Here is a 25,989-nt window from a genome sequence, read left to right as displayed (position 1 = left end):
AATATCCTGCATTTACTCCATATAAGCACTATGTACCCAGTTGAGCTTAAATTATCGCTTATGTTATCAATTTTATTTATATTAAAAAAAAATTCTCGATTTTATTCAAAACTATGCAATTTCCCAATAAAAGGGCACAAGAACAATTGCAGAAATGGTGAGAACTCACACTGATATATAAGGCAAAAATTACAGTGTTACGATCAATCTAAACTAATGCATTACCACCAACTTTCCAAGAGTCTTCTGTTAGAGCCGCAAATTTGTTTGCGACCTTCTTCTGGAAGTCTGTCTCTTCGTAGCGTTCTTCCCCATAATTCCCACGTTTAGCCGCCGCCTCACTGCTCAGTGTCAGATATACAATGGCGTCGGGTCTCGGCGGACCGATGTCAGGCTGCTTGCACCATGAAATGTCAAATCCCTGGAAAAGAAGAACAGTAAGCAGTGTTTGAATTTGGTCAATATATGTTTTAATCCTCCCCTACACAGACAATGCAATATATATTGCATTTCTTTTGTTCTTGCCATTCTTGTTTTAATTTCGATTTTCTCAGTAAAATAATGTAATTTAAAAGGACAAATGTATTACAACATCTTACTCATATAAGGTCACACACCCGTGATAACTAGTAACTGTTCGCTTGCGAACAACTTTGTGAATATCGTGTTTTGCAAGCCAGTTTTCTTAGGTAGTTTAAAGGGATCTTTTCACGCTTTGGTAAATTGATAAAATTGAAAAAAGTTGTTTCAGATTCGTAAGTTTTCGTTTTAGTTATGATATTTGTGAGGAAACAGTAATACTGAACATTAACCATGCTCTAATATAGCCATTATATGCATCTTTTGACGATTTTAAAACCTAAAAATTATAAAGCGTTGCAACGCGAAACGATTGAATAATTTGGAGAGTTCTGTTTTTGTCGTTAAATTTTGTGAAACTACGAAGATTGCTTATATAAGGTATAAAATACGTCAAGAATGTGTACTCGGCGGAATAGCTCAGTAGGCTAGAGCGTTTTTACTTCAGGACTCTGGCAGGACTCCAGGGGTCACTAGTTCGAAACCTGCTCCGGACAATGTTCTTTTTTCTTTTTTTAATTTTTTTCTTGATTTTTTACTGGAGCTTTTATGATCCAATGTTTACATTTATCAATATAAAGCATTTAATGAATAAGTTAAAAAAATGCCAAAATCTGTGAAAAGGCCCCTTTAAACTTCATAACTGCCGCATCCGCTCCGAGAAAGAGTATGGAGTAAACAAACACAAGTTTTGTAAAGGGAATTTCCATCCTGAAATTATATTCTTAAAGTGATAGGTATTCGATATTCCAATAATGTTCATTTCATGTGATGATGATTGCAAATTTTATTTTATATTAACTTGTTCTCGTCATGCCATTTACATCATTTTTTACATGCTTTCGAAACGTCTTTGAAGGGACATGTTGTTGTTATTTTGTCTATGTCATCTCTATAACATAATAGGATGATAAACTGTGCACACACATCTCGACCTGTGCGTTAAGACACACTCTTTATAAATTCAAATGGGTTGTGTTTATTTCAAAAATGCGAATTAAAAAGCTATAAGCAAATTTTGAAAAATTAATTGCGTCTTTGATTATGCAATAGCGAACAACTTCGGTGCCTTCAGTACTTTGATTAAAAAAAACATGTTTATATTTATTATCAATTCCTCTAAAGAGTTGTCGCTCCATGCTCTCACATAGGGCCAGAATGTACTTATTTCAATTCGTTTTGTGGAGGATTCTTTCCACTGCAGTTGTGTGTAATTCTGATATTTGTCTAAAAAGGGGTAGTGATTACGTCCCAGTAGTAATATTATTATATCATGCACCGTATAGGTGCATATTATTGGGATATTGGAGCGCCTTTGATTGTCACCTCTTTTATGGGGAAAACAATATTGTTCTATTTGATGAATATTTATTTATAATAATGTCTGAATTAAATGCATTTCAAGTAATGTCACGGTTATATTTACAATGCATTTTATATATAATATGTTTGCAATATTGATACTAACCTTTGATATAAATAAATGCATAAGTTCACTCAAAATATATGCACGTATAACACTTCACAATAGATCGACAATATTTACAAACACAGTTTGTACAATGCACTAAAGTAAAGCATACAATAACATAACTTCTAATTAATATTAAAGAGTTAAATGGATTTGATCTTATTCTTGATGTTTTTGCAATAAAAAGTCAATTAATTGTCTTATAAAAAAACACCCACACAATAAAATAGCCTACTTCAACCGATGTAAGTACAGAAGGAAGTCAATGTATAGCTTCAAAACGGAAGTGCATAATTAACCGTGCGTTCAAACAATCACTTAAAACTGCTGTTAATCATGCGTGGATTTTAATCGTACTCGATTGAAAGTTTTACATGGGCATGTGGACATCTCTTTCTCAACAGCATAAGGTAAATTTATATGTATTATCTGTAAGTTTTTCAGGTTTATATATCAGTTTAGGTCAATGTGTCTTAAGTAACTTCGCATCATTTTGCATGATTCAAAAAGTTTTAAGTTAAAGTAACTATAGATATAATAATCGAGATTCATACGTTGTCGTTTTTTTTCTGCGCACAATCGCATCAGCGAGCTAGATGAAATATGTCAATATTGCTTAGAATTTTCGGATATATAATTCAGATGGTGATGTGTCTACTGTCACTTTCAAGTATGATCCATTTATTGTATACTTAAACTCTTGATTAACAATCGTGCGACAAGATACTTTTTAAAATAAATGTATACATTATAACGAAAAGTAGCAAAATCCAACATTCGATGCGGGTTATAATTACATGTAGCTAGTTAGTCTATGGCGGTGGAACGTACTTGTTAACAAGCATAAGGTAACATATTCTATCTTTTGTATCTCAAATGGTTATAGTTTAATATTTAGTTTCTTAACTTATATCTTTAATGTATGCCTATTTTAACTGATGTAAACATTTTATATACCGATGCATTTTATGGTAGTTAGATGTTAAACAATAAACAAACGAAAATTTACTTATAAAGTATTACAGCTGTGCGCGACAACTAAACAAAAACATGCTAGTTACTTACGGGAATCGAACTCATGCAGACCTTTTTATGAGCATTTGAAAACGCCAAAAAGCCATTATTATTAATACGCATGTATAAAGAGGCACTTATAAAACGGGTCTTCTTAAAAATTACACTTAAACATTTTATGCAGAATTATGTCATTAACTTGTTACTAAGTGCTGACCAAATATATGTAAGTATCAAGAAATTATACATTATGGGCAATTATCATGACTAAAAATGGCTACATTCAATAATTTTTAGTCGGCTTTGCGTCCCTTCGATTGTTATTTAGTTCTAAAAATGAAAAATTTATTATCAAATTTGTAACAATCGTTCCTTTTTTGCAGATGGCGGAAGAAGGCGTCCCACATTACACAGAATGGACTCCAAGGCTCATCAGAAAATCAAGAATTAGTAATTGTCGGGGAAATTAATATATCATTACAAATATGTTTCGTCTTTTTAAACACGTGTTATATTACTTATCCTTATCCAAAACAACTCCCGGGCAATAAAATTATTTTTGCCATTATTACTACTACTACTTCTTCTAAGTAATACATTTAACATGGTGATCAAATAATGTAAATTGTTGCTTTGATGAGTGTCATTAAATAAAAGTATTATACTGCTCTGTAATCTATATATTGTCACTAAATTTAGAGGGTTCATTTTGTCAGTTTCACTATAGGAAGTATTAATACGACAGAATTTTATAATAAATTAATATGTTCGATCCATAACGTACCTTAAAAAAATTGATACATGCACCAATAAATTTACCAAGGTCATGTGAATACTTTTCTGAGACAGCATTGATAAACGATTCAAACTGCATGTATCATACTATCGATTTCTACACTTTCCATTAGAACCATTAAAATGTTCGCATGTTGCTGACTGATCACATCGAATCTTGATATAACGTTATATTCTCAATCTAATGCCTTCCTAATACATAAAATCAAAGGAACGTTTGTATCAAATTCTCGCCCATAACGAAAAAAATAAATAAATGTAATGTTTGAGCATTGGCCTTACCAGAAATTATATCTATACTTCTTCACAACTTTTCAAAAACCAATAATGTCTGTTATAAAAATGATTGTGAAAGAGATATCAACAAAATTAAATTACGGACACATTGCATTCTACTGTATTGTGTTATGCCGTGAACTTTTATTAGTTTCGTTACAGTATGAGTATGAAGATGAATCCCGTGAAACAAGCACCATTATGAATCTCAAGGGGTTGTCCCGTCATCAGACAGATAAGAAATTACGCATACAAGGAATGTGAAAGGATTTGCAATACATGGACAATGAGCAGGTGTTCATCACAGCAGGGAGCAAGGCGGAGGGACTAACCTGTGCAATTTAGAGCGATATAGCAATATAGACACGATAATAGCACCAACATGTGTTATGTGCCTGGAAGAATGCAGTGACCTTAGCTCGATTCCTATTCACATCATTCTATTCAACATGAATTTACAAAGGACCAGTGCGGGATATTGTAGGTTACTACTTAGGAGACAAACTTCGGGAAGCCCGACTTCCAATATCAATTTACTATGTGATGATGGACATGGCAACTATGTATTAAGCAGTACACTCTATATAGAACAGTTTGAAAGATGCAAGTTGTCGCCGTGAACTGTCCGCCATGATCGTGCTGGTCCTTCGTTGCCATGGTCTCATGGTTTTTCGAGATTTGATTTGGTAAACGCCAATTGATGTCACTGTCCAGTCATAATGCAGACATGGGCAAATCGAACTCGTCAATGGCCACCACCAGAGGTTGTAGAGAAAGTGGTTGCGATGGGAGCTTTTGTTTCTCCTATTGGTTATAAATGGAGCGCATACAATCATATGGAGTGGAGGATATGCTTTAAAACTGCCGAGACGGAGCTTGGTAATAATCTAAAAGACACGCAGGTCAAAATATATGTTATACTGAAGATGATCGTTAATGATATATTGAAGCCTCAGACAAAAGAGATTACATCATATGTATTGAAAAACATTGTATTATGGCTGTCAGAAAACCACCCATAGACAATTTTCAAATTAGGAAGTTTGTTTCATTGGCTTCACGAGGGACTGGATATGCAACGAACGGCTATATCTACGAGGAAGCTACCTTACTATATGATACCTGAGAGGAATCTTATGGCAGAAAGGGACATTGGGGATTAGCAGCAGCGTCTATGGGTAACATCGATCTCTTGTATAATGAACGAAGGACCTAGGGTGCTACTTAGATTGAAGAAATTACACCAAGCCATTATCTGCCATCCCGAACCTCTACTTTGGTATAGCAAGATGAGGACTGAGATAGAGATTATTTTCTTGATGCGCAGAAACAGAACAGCGCAATACACAGATGTTAACTTCCTTGCTGATGAGTCTGAAGCCATGTTACATGCTTTAGATATACGTATACTTGATATCGTACAAGAGGTCAAGTGGCGCATGGGTCAAGAAGGTATTTCATCAGTTGATGTATGCAAGGCAATGCTTAGCTAAGTACTAATTTATTCACACATAACCAAATTAAAACAAGTTAATTGCCTTGTTTTAAAAGTAAAGAATAATAAGTTATTAAAGTCATCTGAATGATAATTAAGCATTTTATGTGTGAGATACCGTAATATTTGCACACTGAAAGATAACTATACTGGTTTAATACACATCGACAAATACCACGACAGTCGTTCTTTACGCGGTTTATGTATAAAAAAATATACACCAATCCCAGGAAGAAAATCGATATCATGTATGCTGTGAATGAACGACACTATGTCTATGCAATACTGCAAACAGTATGAAAACAATAATATAACATATTTCCACAACGAAACGATATGCGTTGAATCTGTAAAAAGTATTTAGCTTTCATAATTGTATAAAACGAATTTAGCTTGTATGTGGGTTGGGACTATTGCAGTATTAATCATGGTTTTTCTGAAATATATTCACACTCGTGATGTTGTGTGCACAAACTGACATATACATGTTTTTAAAGTGGACAATGTGGTGTCTTGGTATGTTAGCTATCAACAGTTGCGCAATGTTTCATCGTCGCCAACAATACTGTGGCTCTCCGTGTTATTTCAAAGGTATTAGACGTAAATGTGTGAATGTTTTGGAGCGCTTTGCCATGTATAATCAGGAAGAACTCTTCAATAGGCATACGTTCTATGTGAACCAATAACAACATATTACACGAATAGAAATGTATTACGACTTGCACATAGTACACCATCAGCATGTAATAATCCACGTGTAGAGAGGTGACGTGATCATACAGTAATAGGTAGTGCACATACAATATAATGTAATACAATATAACGTCATACATGACAGTTGTTTTGGGAAAATAATCGCATCATTACAAAATATTCATGTGACAGGGAGACTATCATGCTTAAAATATTTATGGCAATAAACTAAAATCGAAAATTGATTATCGCACGCATACCACGTGGGTTTTTTGCGTAATAAAAAATAGTAGGAAATAGCACACAAATTTTGCATAGAGAATATATGGCAGCAAATGTAACAATCAGACAAGTCTGTCTGACATCTGAAGGAAGATACAAAACTAATTTAAGTTGTATAAAATAAATATGCCTAGTGGACAATCCCATCCTTCTAAATTGGATCAATTTATTTCCAAAATTGGGGATGTCTAGTATATGTATTTCTATATTTAGAAAATTTCTTATAGAATTTCCTTTACGCAAACAGCGCAGACCATGATGAGACGCCGCATCATGCGGCGTCTCATCTGAGTCTACGCTGTTTGCCAATGCCGTTTTTCTAGATGCTGGGCATAAAAATGGGTTAAACACGTACGCGAACTCGTAATCATGTAGAAGATATTTTGGTTATGTTATCCAATTTATCCTACCATTAATGCAGTCTTTAAGAGCCTTACTATAAACAATCCTTAATTTGATATTATCACAGTGACTGTTTTTAATTTTAAACCAATGATTTATTACTCGAATGTATTTGGGCATTTAAAATTGATATTTTCCCAGTTCATAAACTGCAGCAGAACACGTATTGCTTCTTACACTCAGTAATATTTTACGAAATGTCAGGTGAATTCTGTATAGTTCCTTTTATTCGGTATAACCCCAAACTTCGCATGAATAGTTAGCATTTGCAAGTAGAGCATTCAGAGTTTTAACGCCTTTCCATTGAGATGTTTAATGTTTTTACAAAATTTCCAAGTATAATTGAAAACAGTACATATACACTTAAAATCATCGACTACTTCTATTGGAGGGCTAATTTGTGTTCGCAATTAACGCCACACAATTTCGGAAAACCATTATTTTCCAGTTTGATGTATTTACAGTTAGACCGCATGAACAACAATACGAAAATAAGAGATCAAAATGTTGATGAGTTTCGGAAGGAATTTTACCTACAATAGCCATATCACCAGCAAACAACAACAAAATCCAAGTTAGATCATCCATACGTAGGCCTTCACCAATGTTACACTGCAAATGCAGCTCTAAATCTTTAACAAATAATAAAAACAATAAAGATGACATATCATCCCCGTGTCGTGAACCAACAGCGTAATTGAACTATTCAGGATAAGAGGAGCATACCTTAACACTAGAATTAACCTTTTTGGTAATATCGTAAACAATTCTGTGTTTTCCATCGATACCAGTTTAAAACATTGTTAACCAAAGTGCATTTCTATGAATAGAATCAAAATATTTCATCATGTCCACGTATATGACAAACAGTATAATGTATCTTTGAAGTATTTCGGAACAAGAAAATGTTAAAATAATAATTGGAACTACTGTGTTACGCCCTTTACGAAATTCAAAGTATTGCCTTTACTGTTCACAGTTCACATCAAGACTATGGCCGCCACGGTAGTTCGCAGTGTTTACTAAATTTGCGTGACAATGAATAAACACAACGGTTAAACTTTTAATGGATATATTGAGATTTTCGTTATAATCTACAACTAGGGTTTCGAAAGCAACAGTTTAAGGACATCAGGTCTAACGACGTGTAATACATTTCAGACAAAGTGAGTTTGTTTAATATCAAACTGGTTCAATTTTAATAGAATATGTATAAATTATTTTAAATTTGATTTCAATGTCTCGAATTTATATAAAAAATATAAATATACATAATGCTCATATATAATACCATAAATGTAACCGGGTTAACCGATGTACAAAAACATTTGTAGAAATCAAACTTATATACAGTGTACGTGTACACTCTCCTGCATCTAATGGCATATGTGTTTATTACTTTTAGTGTTACTGTACAATATTTTCGAGCCTTAAAATCACACATATGTTTATAAAGAGATACTTTTATATGATACATAAATGTACCATACATAATCATTCCGTTCATTAAGGATTTAATTAAGAATGTTAAGTGAATTAAATATAACATTAACGTCTAAGTAGTATTATCAAACCATGTGATGGCATGCACACACACAAGTTGTTCATGGATTAGTGCATTTGAAGTACATCATTAAACACCCTAATTTATAACAATGGTTTGTATATGCGGCTTATTTAAAAGCCAGTGACTGGTGATAAACATTGTTTATTTAAATGAGTTCTGATATTCTGAAAATCGTGCTTTAAATATATATATATTTAATATACACCACACCACATATCTTCATTTTTTAAAAATAGCGTGATTGACAAAAAGTCGAACGCCGGAGACGTACGACGTCTCCACCTTCGTCTAAATCCGCCTTTGCATTCGCTCATCAAACAAATAACATTTTACTGCTTTAAGACAAATAATTAACCACGTATACGCCATTAAAAATTAAATAATGGCATATCAGACGTAGGCATTTGTCGATACGGTACTCCTACACTGCTGCCATATCATCGGTATGTAACACCTTGAGCCAGAGTGTCCCAGGCTTCTTAACGGGCCCTTCCTTTCCCTTTACATATAGCTTGTACTCGCCCATGCTACCCGTGTACTGCTGGGGCTTGTTCATGGGGACTGTTGCTATGCCCATCAGCTGATCCTTGAGAATGTTGTGGTTCCAGATCTGTTAAGACAAAAAGTGAAATGAGATGCGAGCGTGAAGCATGGTGTCATTAAGTCCTCATTAAACAGTTTATTCAGTCATAATTATTCAGTCATAAGTCACTTATAGACAGTATGCATTCCCGGAACATTGGATTGCATACCGCATACCACAAAGGTAGCCCGTTTAACTCCTTGGTAGAGAGGAGAAAGCGTGGTTTATTTAGAATTAAAAGCAATCAGTGATTTTGGGGAATTCAAACCAGTTACCTCTTGATTCCTAAGTCAACTTCAAACGCACATACACTACATAATTTAAATGGGTTTACATTCGCAAAACATGCAATCGGACCTTGTTAAATGTTGCAATATTGTATTATATATTTTAGCCGTAAAGACTGTGCATGTTTCCTGTAATGAAACTATATTCATAACAAATCATTCAATCATTAAATAAAATTGCATGCATTTGCGATCAGACTGATTAGCGAAAACGGGCTGCCAATTCAAGAAAACTAAGACGAGATAAACAACACATTTTTTTTATAGAATATGAAGAATTACACTCCGGAATTTGACATTACTTCAATGCGGAGATGACGAAGTTTAACTGTATAGTAGTATAGTAGTTTATAATATCATTTTACATAAATTAATTCACTGATTAAAGCTTATTGATTAAAAAAACGATATATTGTTGTGATGTTTACGTTGTACAAAGTGCAATGCCCGACGTTCATAAACGTGTTTTAAATTGGTCGTTCAAAGGAGGTGGCCCCACTTTGATTCATTTATGTAAGTGCCCGTTGCGTGGTTTTAAGCTGTTTCAGGCTAATCGGTAATTTATTTTAAAGCATATAAAATTATATTTTAATTTCTATAAATAAAAAATCTCGTGCTATAATATAATTTTTCTCTACTGGTACAGTCACTTAGTTTATACTTTATTCCAAAATGCTTTCAAACCTTAAGACGACTACTGCAGTAAGACTTTAAAACTACATCGGGCACATTTATTTTAAGTATATTATTGAACAAGTATTTTTATTCAAATACGATTTAAGTCACTCAGTCATGTTTCTGTCAATTGCAAACTCTTGTTTGGGAGGGCGGAAAATATGTATCAGTAACGTCACAGTCGCATGAATGTATACCGACTCACCTCTATAGTGATATCTTACCTATATAGTAATATCTTACCTCTATAGTGATATATTGCCTCTATAGTGATATCTTACCTATATGGTGACATCTTACCTCTATAGTGATATCTTACCTATATAGTGATATCTTACCTCTATAGTGATATCTTACCTCTATAGTAATATCTTACCTCTATAGTGATATCTTACCTCTATAGTGATATCTTAACTCTATAGTGATATCTTACCTATATGCTGACATCTTATCTCTATAGTGATATATTACCTCTATAGTGATATCTTACCTCTATAGTGATATCTTACCTCTGCAATGATATCTTACCTATATAGTGATATCTTACCTCTATAGTGATATCTTACCTCTATAGTGATATCTTACCTCTATAGTGATATCTTACATATATCGTGATATCTTACCTCTATAGTAATATCTCACCTCTATAGTGATGTATTTCCTCTATAGTAATATCTTACCTCTATAGTGATATCTTACATCTTTAGTGATATCTTACTTCTATAGTGATATCTTACCTCTATAGTGATATCTTACATCTATAGTGATATCATACCTCTGTAGTCATATCTTACCTCTTTAGTGATATCTTACCTATTGTAATATCTTACCTCTTTAGTGATATCTTACTTCTATAGTGATATCTTACCTCTATAGTGATATCTTACCTCTATAGTGATATCTTTCCTATATGGTGATATCTTACCTATATAGTGATATCTTATCTCTATTGTGATATCTTACTTCTATAGTAATATCTTACCTCTATAGTGATATCTGACATCTATAGTGATATCTTACCTCTATAGTAATATCTTACCTCTATAGTTATATCTTACCTCTATATTAATATCTTACCTCTATAGTGATATCTTACTTCTATAGTGATATCTTACCTCCATAGTAATATCTTACCTCTATAGTAATATATTACCTCTATAGTGATATCTTACTTCTATAGTGATATCTTACCTCTATAGTGATATCTTACCTCTATAGTAATATCTTACCTCTATAGTCATATCTTACGTCTTTAGTGATATCTTACATTTATAGTAATATCTTACTTCTATAGTGATATCTTACTTCTATAGTGATATATTTCCTCTATAGTGATATCTTACCTCTATAGTCATATCTTACCTCAATAGTGATATTTTATTTCTAAAGTAATGTCTTACCTCTATAGTGATATCTTACCTCTATAGTGATATCTTACCTCTATGGTGATATCTTACCTCTAAAGTGATATCTTACCTCTATACTAATATCTTACCTCTATAGTGATATCTTACCTCTATAGTGATATATTAGTTCTACAGTAATATCTTACCTCTATAGTGATATCTTACCTCTATAGTGATATCTTACCTCTATAGTGATATCTTACCTCTATAGTAATATCTTACCTCTATAGTGATATCTTACCTATATGGTGATATTTTACCTATTTAGTGATATCTTACCTCTATAGTGATATCTCACCTCTACAGTAATATCTTACCTATATAGTGATGTCTTACCTCTATAGTGATATCTTACCTCTACAGTAATATCTTACCTCTATAGTGATATCTTACCTCTATAGTGATATCTTACCTCTATAGTGACATCTTACCTCTATAGTGATATCTTTGTATGGATCTTTTCTGTAACACGTGGCTCTTTCATTCCAATTTGGATTCAGTGTTTTCTCTGTGTAATGAGTCTTTATAGCTTGGCCTTCACATTTTATGATGCAGTAAGGGTCAGCAGCTGGGATTACATGGAATTGGGTTGTAGTGTACTATGTTCTTTAGGAAATTTATTATATGTACTTTCGTTACTGAAATCAATCTTCAGTGATGTATTTATAACCGTGCATAATAGATGGGTATATAAAATTAAAATCCAAAAATAAACGTGTCAGCTTATTAGTTTAACACATTTGAAGACAATTAAATTGCTAGTCTTACCAAGACAGAAGTTTTCAACGTCTTTCTTACTAAACTCTACTCTTTGATCGCGTTGTCTTACAATAAATGATAATAACATACATACATATATTTATATATGCTTTACGCATGACATTCCATATAACAAAATAACAAATAACAAATTCATGAATTAAATAAAATCGCAGACTTACTTTCCCCGCTATTTTTCGATTTAACCTATAATCATTCTTCACTTTCAAACAGAGAAACAGAGAACAAATGTTTCAAACTTTATTTTACCTGAAACAATGTCTTACCCCCTCCTGTTCTGAGGCTTGATACTTTATAAATGTTTAACATTTCTTTGACCATATAAACAATTCTATACTTCATTGACCATATAAACAATTCCATACTTCACTGACCATATAAACAATCCCATACTTCATTGGCCATATAAACAATTATATACTTCATTGACCATGTCAAAAAATTCCATACTTCATTGACCATATGAACAATTACATACTTCATTGACCATATAAAAAATTCCAAACTTCATTGACCATATAAACAATTCCATACTTCACGGACCATATAAACAATTACATACTTTATTGACCATATAAACAAATACATACTTCATTGACCATATAAAAAATTCTATACTTCATTGACCATATAAACAATTCCATACTTCATTGACCATAAAAACAATTCCATACTTCATTGACCATATAAACAATTTTTATAATTCATTAACAATATAAAAAAATTCCAAACTTCATTGACCATATGAACAATTACATACTTCATTGACCATATAAGCAATTTCATACTTCATTGACCATATGAACAATTACATACTTCATTGACCTTATAAACAATTACATACTTCATTGACCATATAAACAATTCCATACTTCATTGACCATATAAGCAATTCCATACTTCATTGACCATATGAACAATTCCATACTTCATTGACCATATGAACAATTCCATACTTCATTGACCATATAAACAATTCCATACTTCATTGACAATATAAACAATTCCATACTTTATTGGCCATATAAGCAATTCCATACTTCATTGGCCATATAAACAATTATATACTTCATTGACCATGTCAAACAATTCCATACTTCATTGACCATATGAACAATTCTATACTTCATTGACCATATGAACAATTCCATACTTCATTGACCATATGAACAATTCCATACTTCATTGACCATATAAACAATTCTATAATTCATTGACCATATAAACAATTCCATACTTCACTGACCATATAAACAATCCCATACTTCATTGGCCATATAAACAATTATATACTTCATTGACCATGTCAAAAAATTCCATACTTCATTGACCATATGAACAATTACATACTTCATTGACCATATAAAAAATTCCAAACTTCATTGACCATATAAACAATTCCATACTTCACGGACCATATAAACAATTACATACTTTATTGACCATATAAACAAATACATACTTCATTGACCATATAAAAAATTCTATACTTCATTGACCATATAAACAATTCCATATTTCATTGACCATAAAAAAAATTCCATACTTCATTGACCATATAAACAATTTTTATAATTCATTTACAATATAAAAAAATTCCAAACTTCATTGACCATATGAACAATTACATACTTCATTGACCATATAAGCAATTTCATACTTCATTGACCATATGAACAATTACATACTTCATTGACCTTATAAACAATTACGTACTTCATTGACCATATAAACAATTCCATACTTCTTTGACCATATAAGCAATTCCATACTTCATTGACCATATGAACAATTCCATACTTCATTGACCATATGAACAATTCCATACTTCATTGACCATATAAACAATTCCATACTTCATTGACAATATAAACAATTCCATACTTTATTGGCCATATAAGCAATTCCATACTTCATTGGCCATATAAACAATTATATACTTCATTGACCATGTCAAAAAATTCCATACTTCATTGACCATATGAACAATTCCATACTTCATTGACCATATGAACAATTCCATACTTCATTGACCATATGAACAATTCCATACTTCATTGACCATATAAACAATTCTATAATTCATTGACCATATAAACAATTCCATACTTCACTGACCATATAAACAATCCCATACTTCATTGGCCATATAAACAATTATATACTTCATTGACCATGTCAAAAAATTCCATACTTCATTGACCATATGAACAATTACATACTTCATTGACCATATAAAAAATTCCAAACTTCATTGACCATATAAACAATTCCATACTTCACGGACCATATAAACAATTCCATACTTCACGGACCATATAAACAAATACATACTTCATTGACCATATAAAAAATTCTATACTTCATTGACCATATAAACAATTCCATACTTCATTGACCATAAAAACAATTCCATACTTCATTGAACATATAAACAATTTTTATACTTCATTTACAATATAAAAAAATTCCAAACTTCATTGACCATATGAACAATTACATACTTCATTGACCATATAAGCAATTTCATACTTCATTGACCATATGAACAATTACATACTTCATTGACCTTATAAACAATTACATACTTCATTGACCATATAAACAATTCCATACTTCATTGACCATATAAGCAATTCCATACTTCATTGACCATATGAACAATTCCATACTTCATTGACCATATGAACAATTTCATACTTCATTGGCCATATAAACAATTACATACTTCATTGACCATATAAACAATTCCATACTTTATTGGCCATATAAGCAATTCCATACTTCATAGACCATATAAACGATTCCATACTTCATTGACCATATAAGCAATTCCATACTTCTTTGACCATATGAACAATTCCATCCTTCATTGACCATATAAATAAATTCCATCCTGCATTGACCATATAAATAAATTCCATACTGCATTGACCATATAAATAAATTCCATACTTTATTGACCATATAAATAAATTCCATTCTTCATTGAACATATGAACAATTCCATCCTTCATTGACCATATGAACAATTCCATACTTCATTGACCATATAAATAATTTCATACTTTTCCCCCTGTCCTGTGCCTCGAGACCTTCCGCTTTCACAAGTGTGATCTGTGTGGCCGCCACTTGCGGTCTCTTCATCGTGATGCACAGACACTTACCCGGCTGAGGCTCTTCGTGTATCAACTCCCTGGAACCAGTGAACTCAACTTCAATGTATTCAATAGTAGCTACACAATATGAACCTCGGTCTTGGAAAACGGGGCTGAATGCATGTGCGTTCAGTTTCGTCCAAGATTATCCTGTGCTAATTATCCACACAGGCTAATCAGGGACGAAACTTTCCGATTTTATGGAAAAAATTTAAGTAAGGCTCTTCGAAACAAAAATCCAGTCTAGGTGGATAGTGTTGTCCTATTAGCCTATGCGGACTACACATGCTAATCCGGGACGACACTTAACAAACATGCATTAAACCCATCTTACAAGAACGAGGATCATATTCACGTTATTCGATGTTACTTTTGCATCCTCCATAACCAAGTGTCGATCCATTGCAATGTTATCATACGTGGTTACAGACGGTAATTGTTGATTTTGTTGCTTTTTACAAACATCGAAATCAAAAAAGAGTAAATTGTCCCGGTAAATCATGAAATGATAATGGAATGCGTATCGTGGGGTTCGGCGATGCAGTTGATGCACGCTTTATATCCGGTTAAAACTTACACCAAGTTCAAGGCATTGCTCGCATACATCCGCAGGACAAATTCACCGCAAAAGCCTGGGTCAAACGTAGAAGGGATGATACAGTAGCGGCCCCTAAAGAGCTTGACACGGATGAAAACACTTCTGGCGGGTTGGAATGACCCCGACGGGATCTTTTCTATGAAGTCATGTATCCGGTATCTCCTGTTTAAATCGGTCTACAATAGCGAAGTATAAATACATACATAAGAATGAACGTGCATATAGTGTGTGGGCGTATTCGATACTGCGTCAACTTAAGGTTCAGCAATATGCATCTCGTACCGAGATCAATATGGCTTTCAAAAACAAAACGATTTAAGATTTTCAAAACAAACTAAGCAAAAAAGTGATTTTTAATTGTTATGACATACTAAACTAAACGTGTCAATATTGTGTTATATTGATAATTCGACACTTGTTTTTTGTTACTAAAATCATTATCAACCCAATGTTACTAATTTTAAAGTCAATATCAGACAAATGATACTGTGATAATTTACATTTTAAAAGGGTTGTTTCCAGTTAACGCACTCAAGTGTGACATCGCAAATAAACATACAGAGCAAGGTATCGTGTTGCTATGGACGAAATGGACACTTTTCACCGGCGAACTGATAATTTCCCACCGCTTAGATTGTATTCTTCGATGTATGACTATTGTGTAAGCAAAAATTATTTATCGCAAACATGAACCGTAATAAGTAAGTGTTTTAACATGCCCGGCATTGAAATTACGGCTTTTGTTTACCACGTGATATATAAATAACTGAAATATGCAGTTAAGTCGCTAATACCACCTTTAAGACAGTGAATCCGATGGTGAAGTTATCGGAGCTCTTCTCCATACGTTTGTCCTTCTGTTCAAGAGATATCATCACTTCATCCTCATTTTGTACAATGTCGAAGATGTACTGAAAGTTTCACAACACATTTATATGAGCCGCGCTCTGTGAAAAGGGGGTTAAATGCATGTGCGTAAAGTGTCGTCCCAGAATAGCATGTCCAGTTCGCACAGGCAAATCAGGGACGACACTTTCCGAATTAACTGAATTTTTGGGATGAATAGCTTTTTTTTACAAAAAAATCATAGAAGCGGAAAGTGTCGTCCCTGATTTTCGTGTGCGGACTGCACAGACTAATCTGGGACGGCACTTTCCTCACATGCATTAAACTCCCTGTTCACAGAGCGCGGCTCATTTAGTGGTTAACTATTCATTTTGGACAATGTCGAATATGTACTGGAAGTGCGAAAAAAACATATAGTGTATACATTCACATAGGTGATGATATCGAATATGAACTACGAACAACAATACAGGATACAGTGCATGCATCCTCGTCTCGGAATGTTGCGAGTAAGAACTGAAAATGTCAACACAATATTTAGTAGGTACATCATTTTTGGACGATAGCGAATATTTACAGAAAGGACCAACAAAATATAAACTGTATGCATCCTCATCTTGGACGGTAGCGGATATGTGCTGGTAGTGTAAACAAACATATTTAGTGAGTCCATACTAATATAAGACGATGGCGAATATGTACAGAATTGTCAACACACATTAAGGCCGTGCTCTGTGAAAAGGAGGTTTAATACATGTGCGTAAAGTGCAGTCCGCACAGGCTAATCAGGGAAGACACTTTCCGCTTGTAAAATATTTTTTATTCAAAAAAGTCTCTTCATAGCAAAAATCCAATTTAGGGGGAAAGTGTCGTCCATTAATAGCCTGTGCGGACTGCACAGGCTAATATGGGACAACACTTTAAGCACATGCATAAAACCCCCTTTTCAAAGAGCACGACTCATTTATATTGGATACATCATGAGTATAGACACTTAACATGTACTGAAAGTTTAAACATGGATATTTTAACTAAACCTATAAGCTAGTAAAACAACTACTATTTTTACAGATACGGCAATAAGCTTTGTGTAATTCTAATTGGGGAATTAAAAACCCAAACACCTTTACAACCCCGTTCAGTAATAACGTGTTTCTTTATGGAAGGCTAACATTAAATAATGAAGAATGAAAGACCATATTGTATTTTATTTGATTATAAAATTAAGACACAAGTATGAAGAATACCTGAGGGTTTTGGAGGAAGGTATCGTGATTTCCACACCCTCCGCACCTGCCAGGGTTCAACCACTGACCTATGGCCTTGTCCTCACGCCAGGTCTTTTGCAGCGAGAAAAACGAGGTGTTAAACATGTGGCAGATGTCCATTTTGGTGAAGTACTGGCAAAAATCTTCAAAGGACATCCTGTCAAATAGTTTATTTAATGTTTTTTTTTCTCCATTTTGCTTATTTGGAAAGAAATGTCACTTTCAATTAAATAGCTCAGTTACATAGGTTGTTAAATGATGCTCATTCGTTAAAAAAAAACACTTGTTTGTTTTTCTTTGTTGAAAACACGCCAAATCACTGGGTATTTGAATTGACAAAATAAAAAGTATTTCTTTACAATGTTTGTGCATACAAGTTTATGAATAATTAAAAAATTTGGTTTTTAGTATTATATCATCAAAATTTGAGCCGGTGACATTAGGAAGGACGGAAGCCGATAGGGATAACACTTGTCAAGTGGCGAAAGAAGGTCTCTTTGTATATCGCGAACCAAATTAATTACGACAAATACACAATATCACCCACAATGTGAAAACAATGTAATTGTCTTACTGAAATGGTTATGAAAGAGGTTTAACACACTTATAAACCTCAGTGAATAGATAATTTCCGGTAAAATTACTAACCAGAATTCACCGTTGTCATCGAACGTCAGTCCCAGTTCCTTCTTTCTACCGTCGCTAACATTGTTCCATTCCTTAGATATAGTAAAAATAAATTTCGATCACAAATCATTTGAATATTGTATATTAATAGGAATTGCTTATTTGTGAAAATGGCCGTAAGTTTGAAAACTGATATACAATGATAGGTAATCGATGATCATATAGCAACGGAGAGAGTTCCTAATACATGATCCTAATTATGCATAAAGTAGCTTATATAATAATTTTTCAATGATACAAGTACATACTTGTTTCATTTTTAAACCAATTCACGTGCACATACAATACAAAAACACCTAGACGGACAATAAAACAAAACCGTTAAATTAATACATATGTCAATCAATGTTTCTTCAACTTCCACATACCCATCACTCCACGCCCCTTTCCACTCAGTCCCGCCCCATGGATTCCTACATCGCACCATCTCTAGAGTCTCGCGAGAGAAGATGGCAAAAAGTCCTTTGCCCAGTTTGATTTCTCTGACCGCTGTGACGCTGTAGGCGTGGCCTATAACCAAGCCGCAAGATAGCTCCTCCTCTGCCTTTTGCTCCTCTGCCTTGTAATTGAATGCATGTGTTTCCCTTATACTCGTTTTACTCAATTAATTAAAACTCTATTACTGATAATATGCATTACACACAGGGTTATTGAACGGAATGTTTAATGTATTTTCACGCTTCAATGAACTAAAATGAAATATGCGAACAGCGATAGCTTTAATAGGCGTCAAAATAAAAAAATGAAATATTTGTGCAATTTACGCATATACGGTAAAGTGCAAGAGACGTTGATATTATCAGCGACACTGTACAATTTTCTCTGGCGGATTTTGTATCATCTCATTACGTCACATCCGGCTAAGGGACACAACTCTTACACTAGTAAAAGCGAATAACTGAAAGGGCCAATTGCATCCAATAATTACACTCGATGTTGTTCGTGTACGAAATATCCTATGTACCTGATTAAAATACGGAAACTTACATATTAATCGTAGCCATAGTTCAAAATTTGCATGCGTAAAGGTCAGTGTCATTTTAATTTCTAGTGAGCTTTATCTTCAGGGTAGATACATGTTAACACATTAAATTAGCGAAACGCGTTTCACAGACAGTTGATCATACGATTAAGAACAGCGGACAATTGTTGTAGATGAGTATCTTTTTCTAACATTGATATCCTCTTCTTATAATTCAAAACTTTAACCCACTCATGCCTAGCGTCTAGAAAAAAGGCCTTGGCAAACAGCGGAGACCCAGATGAGACGCCGCATGATGCTGTTTGCTTAGGAATTTCTGTAAGAAATATTCTAAATATAGAAATAAATATACTAGACTCCCCTAATTATGGAAATTAAATGTTCCAATTTAGAAGGATGGGAGAGTCCACTGGGTATAAATGGGTTAAGCGTACACTTATTGAAGCGCTCATTAAAGCACGTTTCTCCTTTGAAGTACGGAGAATGCGGAACAATTCTTTTCTCTGCTCAGGCTTGCTGTAGTCGCCCAGTTTAAGAGATTCTCCAACACCACCGGTCATATCGACAAGGGCATCTTTCCCGTGCCCCCCATCTAAGGCTTCATAACTTCCAGACAGTCTGAAATCAGTTTAAACTCACCCCATTATCTCATGCTTTGCAATTATCTTTCAAAGGCGTTTACTCTAGTTTTAAACTACTTTTACTGTTATCATAATGGTGGGCATGTTCAAATCTGTTAAAGTTAAGTTGCAAAACTGTAAGAATATTCGATGCTTACGCAGCTGTTCAACTATGTATTATATATGTATATAATACACAAAGCAAGAAGCTACATTAAAGATCAATATCAAAACTTAGTCGTAACTTTCATGTTCATAGAAGCAAATAATAATACTTTGCATATGCCTTTTCCAGGAGAGCTGACCAGAATTCGTTACGCGTTTTCGAATGCACATAAACTAGCTGTCCACCACGTGTAGGCAGGTAGTCGTCAATGACAACGTCGACCCAAGTCCCGCAGCGCCAGAACTTGAAGTGGAATATCCCCGCGTACTTGTTCTTTTCGTTCCACTCCTGTTCTTTATAGTCTGGCACTAGCTTAGAAAGGTAATACACAACACATTGCTTAAATTACTAGTTCTATTAAGAGACATGGATAATATCAGATACGTTTTATTCAGGCGATTCGTACTATTGATATACAGTAAGGTATTTTTCACAGGTTTTTAACGATATATTAATAAATATATTTTAGACATTACTGAAAACTATTTCTTATAAACGCGTTCAATATTTTTCATTCGTTGATCTCTGTTGGAAAATATGCTGAAAATGTTCCAAAACATCAACAGAAAATCGATCGTAGCCCTACGCGGAAAAATAAATATTTAAGGACTGGACCAGTGTCAAAAAATAACTGAATTTAAATATTCCGAATAATCAAAATGTATAAAATAGATAGTTAAGCATAAGATATTTCATTTTGGAAACGTTAATAGTAATGTTGAATTATTTCCCCGTTTTACATGAGCTACGCTCTGGGAAAACAGGGTTTATTTCATGTAAAGCTAAAACTGGATTTTTTATGAGAAGAGACTTCCTTTAAACGAGACATACAGCAAAAGCGGAAAGTGGCGTTCCTGATTAGCCTGTTCGGACTACACAGCATAATCTGGAATAAAGCCCCGTTTTCCCAGAGGGAGGCACAAATGCATTATGTTAGACCTTCTTCCACAGTTTGGTGTCCTCGGTCAGACATGCGCAGGCGGCCACGAACCAGCAGTTACCTATGGAACCCTGAGCGAAATCGTCAGAGCTCACGCCATCCACGAAAAACTTCGGGTCGGATACTAACTCCTGTCAGTATATAATATACCGGCTACGCAGTTAAAGTAGAAGCTTTTTAAAGTACAGTGCATCAAACAATTGTGTATCACTCTACTATTTACTTAAGGGATTTTTTCACTACTAGAGGGCGCATAATGACTCTGATTTACTCTGAACATAAATCCTTGGTCTTTAAACCTTTAAAAAGCTGGTTAGTTGCGACAATTCGTAACCCAAACAATAAAAGTGATATGCAAGTGCTCCAACACCGATGTTTACTGGTTAGAATTGGGAAAAAACGCATGAAATTAAAACAGTATTAACCCATTTAAGCACAGTGGACTCTCCCATCCTTCCAAATTTGATCAATTTATTTCCAAAATTAGGGGTGTCTAGTATATTTATTCACACCTTCGAAGAAAAGGGGTATATTGTTTTGCATATTTCGGTCGGTCCGTCGGTCGGTCCGTCCACCAGATGGTTTCCGGATGATAACTCAAAAACGCTTGGGTCTAGGATCATGAAACTTCATAGGTACATTGATCGTGACTGGCAGATGACCCTTATTGATTTTAAGGTCACTAGGTCAAAGGTCAAGGTCACAGTGACTCGAAATAGTAAAATGGTTTCCGGATGATAACTCAAGAATGCTTAGGCCTTGGATCATGAAACTTCATAGGAACATTGATAATGATTGGCAGATGACCCCTATTGATTTTCAGGTCACCATGTCAAAGGTCAAGGTCACAGTGACTCGAAACAGTAAAATAATTTTTTCGGATGATAACTCAAGAATGCTTAGGCCTAGGATCATGAAACTTCATAGGTACATTGATCATGACGGGCAGATGATCCCTATTGGTTTTCAGGTCATTAGGTCAAAGGTCAAGGTCACAGTGACTTGAACAGTTAAATGATTTTCGGATGATAACTCAAGAATGCTTACGCCTCGGATCATGAAACTTCATAGGAACATTGATCGTGACCGGCAGATGACCCTTATTGATTTTCAGGTCACTAGGCCAAAGGTCAAGGTCACAGACTTAATAATGCTTACACCTAGGATCATGAAACTTAATAGGTACATTGATAATAACTGACAGATGGTCCCTGTTCATTTTCAGGTCACTAGGTCAAAGGTCAAGTTCACAGTGACTCGAAATAGTAAAATGGTTTCCGGATGATGACTCAAGAATGCTTATGCCAAGGATCATGAAACTTCATTGGTACATTGGTCATGACTGGCAGATGACCCCTATTAATTTTCAGGTCACTAGGTCAAAGGTCAAGATCACAGTGACTAGAAACAGTAAAATGGTTTCCTTATGATAACTCGAGAATAATTAGGCCTAGGATCATGAAACTTCATAGGTACATTGATCATGACTGGCAGATGACCCCTATTAATTGTCAAGCCTCTAGGTCAAAGCTCAAGGTCACAGTGACAAAAAAACGTATTCACATAATGGCTGCCACTACAACTGACAGCCCATATGGGGGCATGCATGTTTTACAAACAGCCCTTGTTATTGCTATATTAAGAATAATTCTTACATAAATTTCTTTAAGCAAACAGCACAGACTCATCTGGGTCTACTCTGTTTGCCAAGGCCTTTTTTCTATACGCTATGCATAAATGGGTTAATTAAGGTTGAGTGTATGTTAAATGTTTGGTAAAACAGCTACGCACCCCAGGTCGTTTCCATACGATATCCGTAGGCGTTGGTTTACTGAAGTATATGGACGAACCAGTCGGTGGGAATTCAGGGTCCTTAAAAAGGGCTCCAGACTTTATTGATTTGTTCTTCAAGTCTTTGTACACTTGGCCTTTGAAGGGCACGGCGCTGTCAAACAGCCCCATCCTTAGAACTCTGGGCAAACTTCCTGACGGTCTGCTCTTCTCTGGGCATCTATGGCCACATTGGCTGGCTGTGTAAATGCTTAAAAAATCTACAAAATCATTTCCTGGTTGAAACTTAATCTTCATAGAAACGATTATATACTGGGTTCTAGGTGCCCTTATTTCTCTTTGTAACAAAAACCGCTAACGATACTCCAAAACACAACAAATCACTTATGCCTAGCCGATTTCTATGTACAGCTATTGTACCTTACTCAGTTGCAAACCATTTTGTAAGTGTAAAATTTTCGACATTTTCTTTAATATAAAAACATGATAATATTAGTTTTTAACGATATTCGAAATTTAAAATACTGCGAAGTGTCTACAACGTGTGTATATCTTTCCTCAAATTGAAATGTTTGATTATACAGAGTAATATTATAATATCCAAGTACAGTCTACGATATGTTTCATTAATGGCTAGTACTTATCCTACAGTGGAATCAGTTTTTATTTTGTGATTTCAAACACACACTTTGCTAGTGTTAGTTAAAGGCAGTAGAGTTATATGCGAGTTATGTTTCCCACCTTGCACTTAATTTGATATAAACCTCAGGATCTCAGTTTTCAAAAATATTAAGTGTGAAATTTGCTCTAGATTCAAAACGTTATTGATTTAAATTTCACCTATTGGTTTTGGGAAATAATAATACCGATATGCGTATATTGAACGATGAAGTATAAGTTTATGGCACCTTATTGTCACAGGTCGACCCAGTTTAACATTTTTCGCATTGCTTGTTGTACCTGCTTCATTAATAAACAGTATTAACATACCTAATTTAATAATGTTCTCAATCAGTGAGAATGAAATGTGCATGATTAAGTCGCATTTGTTGAAATTTAGTATTTCAATAAATTAGTACCGTTTCAAGATTTACACAATTATTTAAGCATATTGTCTACAAACCGTCATTGTAAACAATGAAAATACAAACAAAGTTCTGTTATGATAAACTTTTATAAAAAGCGAAAAGTCCAGTGCTTCTACTACTACTGTTGCTGTTGCTATACTTCTACCTTTGCTACTGCTGATGGATTTTAGTACTACTACTACTGCTGCTACTTTAACTTGTTCTACTACTCAAAAATATAAATCAGCATCATAATAACAATAATAAAAATAAAAATAACATTAATAATATCAATACATGAAGGAATAAAACTACCTGATATCCTTCCTAGGCCAGTCTGTCGTATATGCTTTTCGAATATAGTGTTTCGTTATTTATAAAATGTATTGATATCTTTGATATCTGGTTACTTTCAAAGACAAGTTTACTGCAAGAGAGGTATTTAAGGTTTAATAAATTTAAACGCGTAACTGCACTTCTAGATCTTCAGTTTAACAGTAAATACATTGAGCGATCGGAAAATCGATACCGCAATTTGTGATTAAACGTGACATGTTCACTGCTAAGACTATTCTTTAAATGAATCATGCAATTGAACACTAACTTTACTTATTTACTCAAATTACAATATTTATCAAAAAGAACATAAAAAGTATTAAAGGGGCCTTTTCACAGATTTTGGCATGTTCTGAAGTTATTCATTAAATGCTTTCTATTGATAAATGCAAACATTTGATCGTAAAAGCTGCAGTAAAAAATAAAGAATAAAATTTAAAAAAGGAAAAAAACTTTGCCTTGATCAGGTTTCGAACCAGTGACCCCTGGAGTCCTGCCGAGGCCCTGAAGTAAAAACGCTTTTACTCTCTCGGCTATTCTGCCGAATATACGTAGGTGACGTATTTTATACGTTATAAAAGCAATCTTCGTAGTGTCACAAAATTAAACAACAACAGAACTCTCCAAATTATTAAATCGTTTCGCGTTGCAACGCTTTATAATTTTTAGGTTTTAAAATCGTCAAAAGATGCATATAATGGTTATATTAGACCATGGTAAATGTTCAGTAATAATGTTTCCTCACAAAAATCATAACTAAAACGAAAATTTGCGAATCTGAAACATTTTTTTTCAATTTTGGCAATTTACAAAAACGTGAAAAGATCCCTTTAAAATAACTGACATTGAACAATCTCGTGAAATATTTATCAAAATTAAACAACCTCGTATCTGATTTATAATTCTTACTCGCTATATGCACCTGTACAAAAATCATTTGAATTCTAAAACGATAACTTAGAACGGCAAATCAAGCAATGGCACAAGTTTCAGGAAATGAAGTGTTTTTTAGTGCATGTTTCAAATACATTTTTCAGAAACGAAGCGACAGGTATGCTCATCAGCTTAATTAAATTTCTCTGTGAAGGACACCACAAGTCTGCCTATATTAATTGTCGTGGCAAAATAATTTCAAGGGCATTTGAACTGTCATAGTGTCTTTATATACTACCTTAACTTACAATTAACACTGTTGCATTGCTTCTTTCTTCTATACTGCGTAGAT

At 34.0% G+C, this 25,989-nt stretch overlaps 1 protein-coding gene and 1 long non-coding RNA gene across 4 annotated transcripts; one reads left to right on the top strand and one right to left on the bottom strand.

Moving 5' to 3' along the window:
- The first annotated feature begins 2,367 nt into the window (after window positions 1-2,367).
- Window positions 2,368-6,323, top strand: LOC127834802 (uncharacterized). The gene is made up of 3 exons (XR_008028203.1): window positions 2,368-2,460; window positions 3,448-3,520; window positions 4,298-6,323. It is a non-coding gene; the product is annotated as an uncharacterized LOC127834802 (long non-coding RNA).
- LOC127834801 (calpain-5-like) lies at window positions 6,324-24,894 on the bottom strand. 3 transcript variants are annotated; one of them, XM_052360849.1, is made up of 13 exons: window positions 24,744-24,894; window positions 23,362-23,600; window positions 21,570-21,701; window positions 20,740-20,942; window positions 20,279-20,462; window positions 19,231-19,421; window positions 18,824-18,901; window positions 18,155-18,332; window positions 16,859-16,972; window positions 16,041-16,237; window positions 15,374-15,501; window positions 11,957-12,093; window positions 6,324-9,184 (listed from the first exon to the last, which is right to left on the bottom strand). In XM_052360849.1, exons 2-13 carry the CDS (start codon window positions 23,530-23,532, stop codon window positions 8,996-8,998), a joined length of 1,902 nt encoding a protein of 633 aa, XP_052216809.1. In that variant the 5' UTR covers window positions 23,533-23,600; window positions 24,744-24,894; the 3' UTR covers window positions 6,324-8,995. The 3 variants fall into 3 exon arrangements, with proteins under 3 accessions (XP_052216809.1, XP_052216808.1, XP_052216807.1); XM_052360848.1 differs by having other exon boundaries at window positions 23,362-23,611; window positions 24,744-24,882; XM_052360847.1 differs by having other exon boundaries at window positions 23,362-23,621; window positions 24,744-24,877.
- Window positions 24,895-25,989: the final 1,095 nt, after the last annotated feature.

Source organism: Dreissena polymorpha, chromosome 6, assembly GCF_020536995.1.
Source record: "Dreissena polymorpha isolate Duluth1 chromosome 6, UMN_Dpol_1.0, whole genome shotgun sequence".
NCBI lineage: Eukaryota > Metazoa > Mollusca > Bivalvia > Myida > Dreissenidae > Dreissena > Dreissena polymorpha.
Note: the sequence above shows the minus strand (reverse complement) of the source record. Positions and strands in the feature narration are given on the sequence as shown.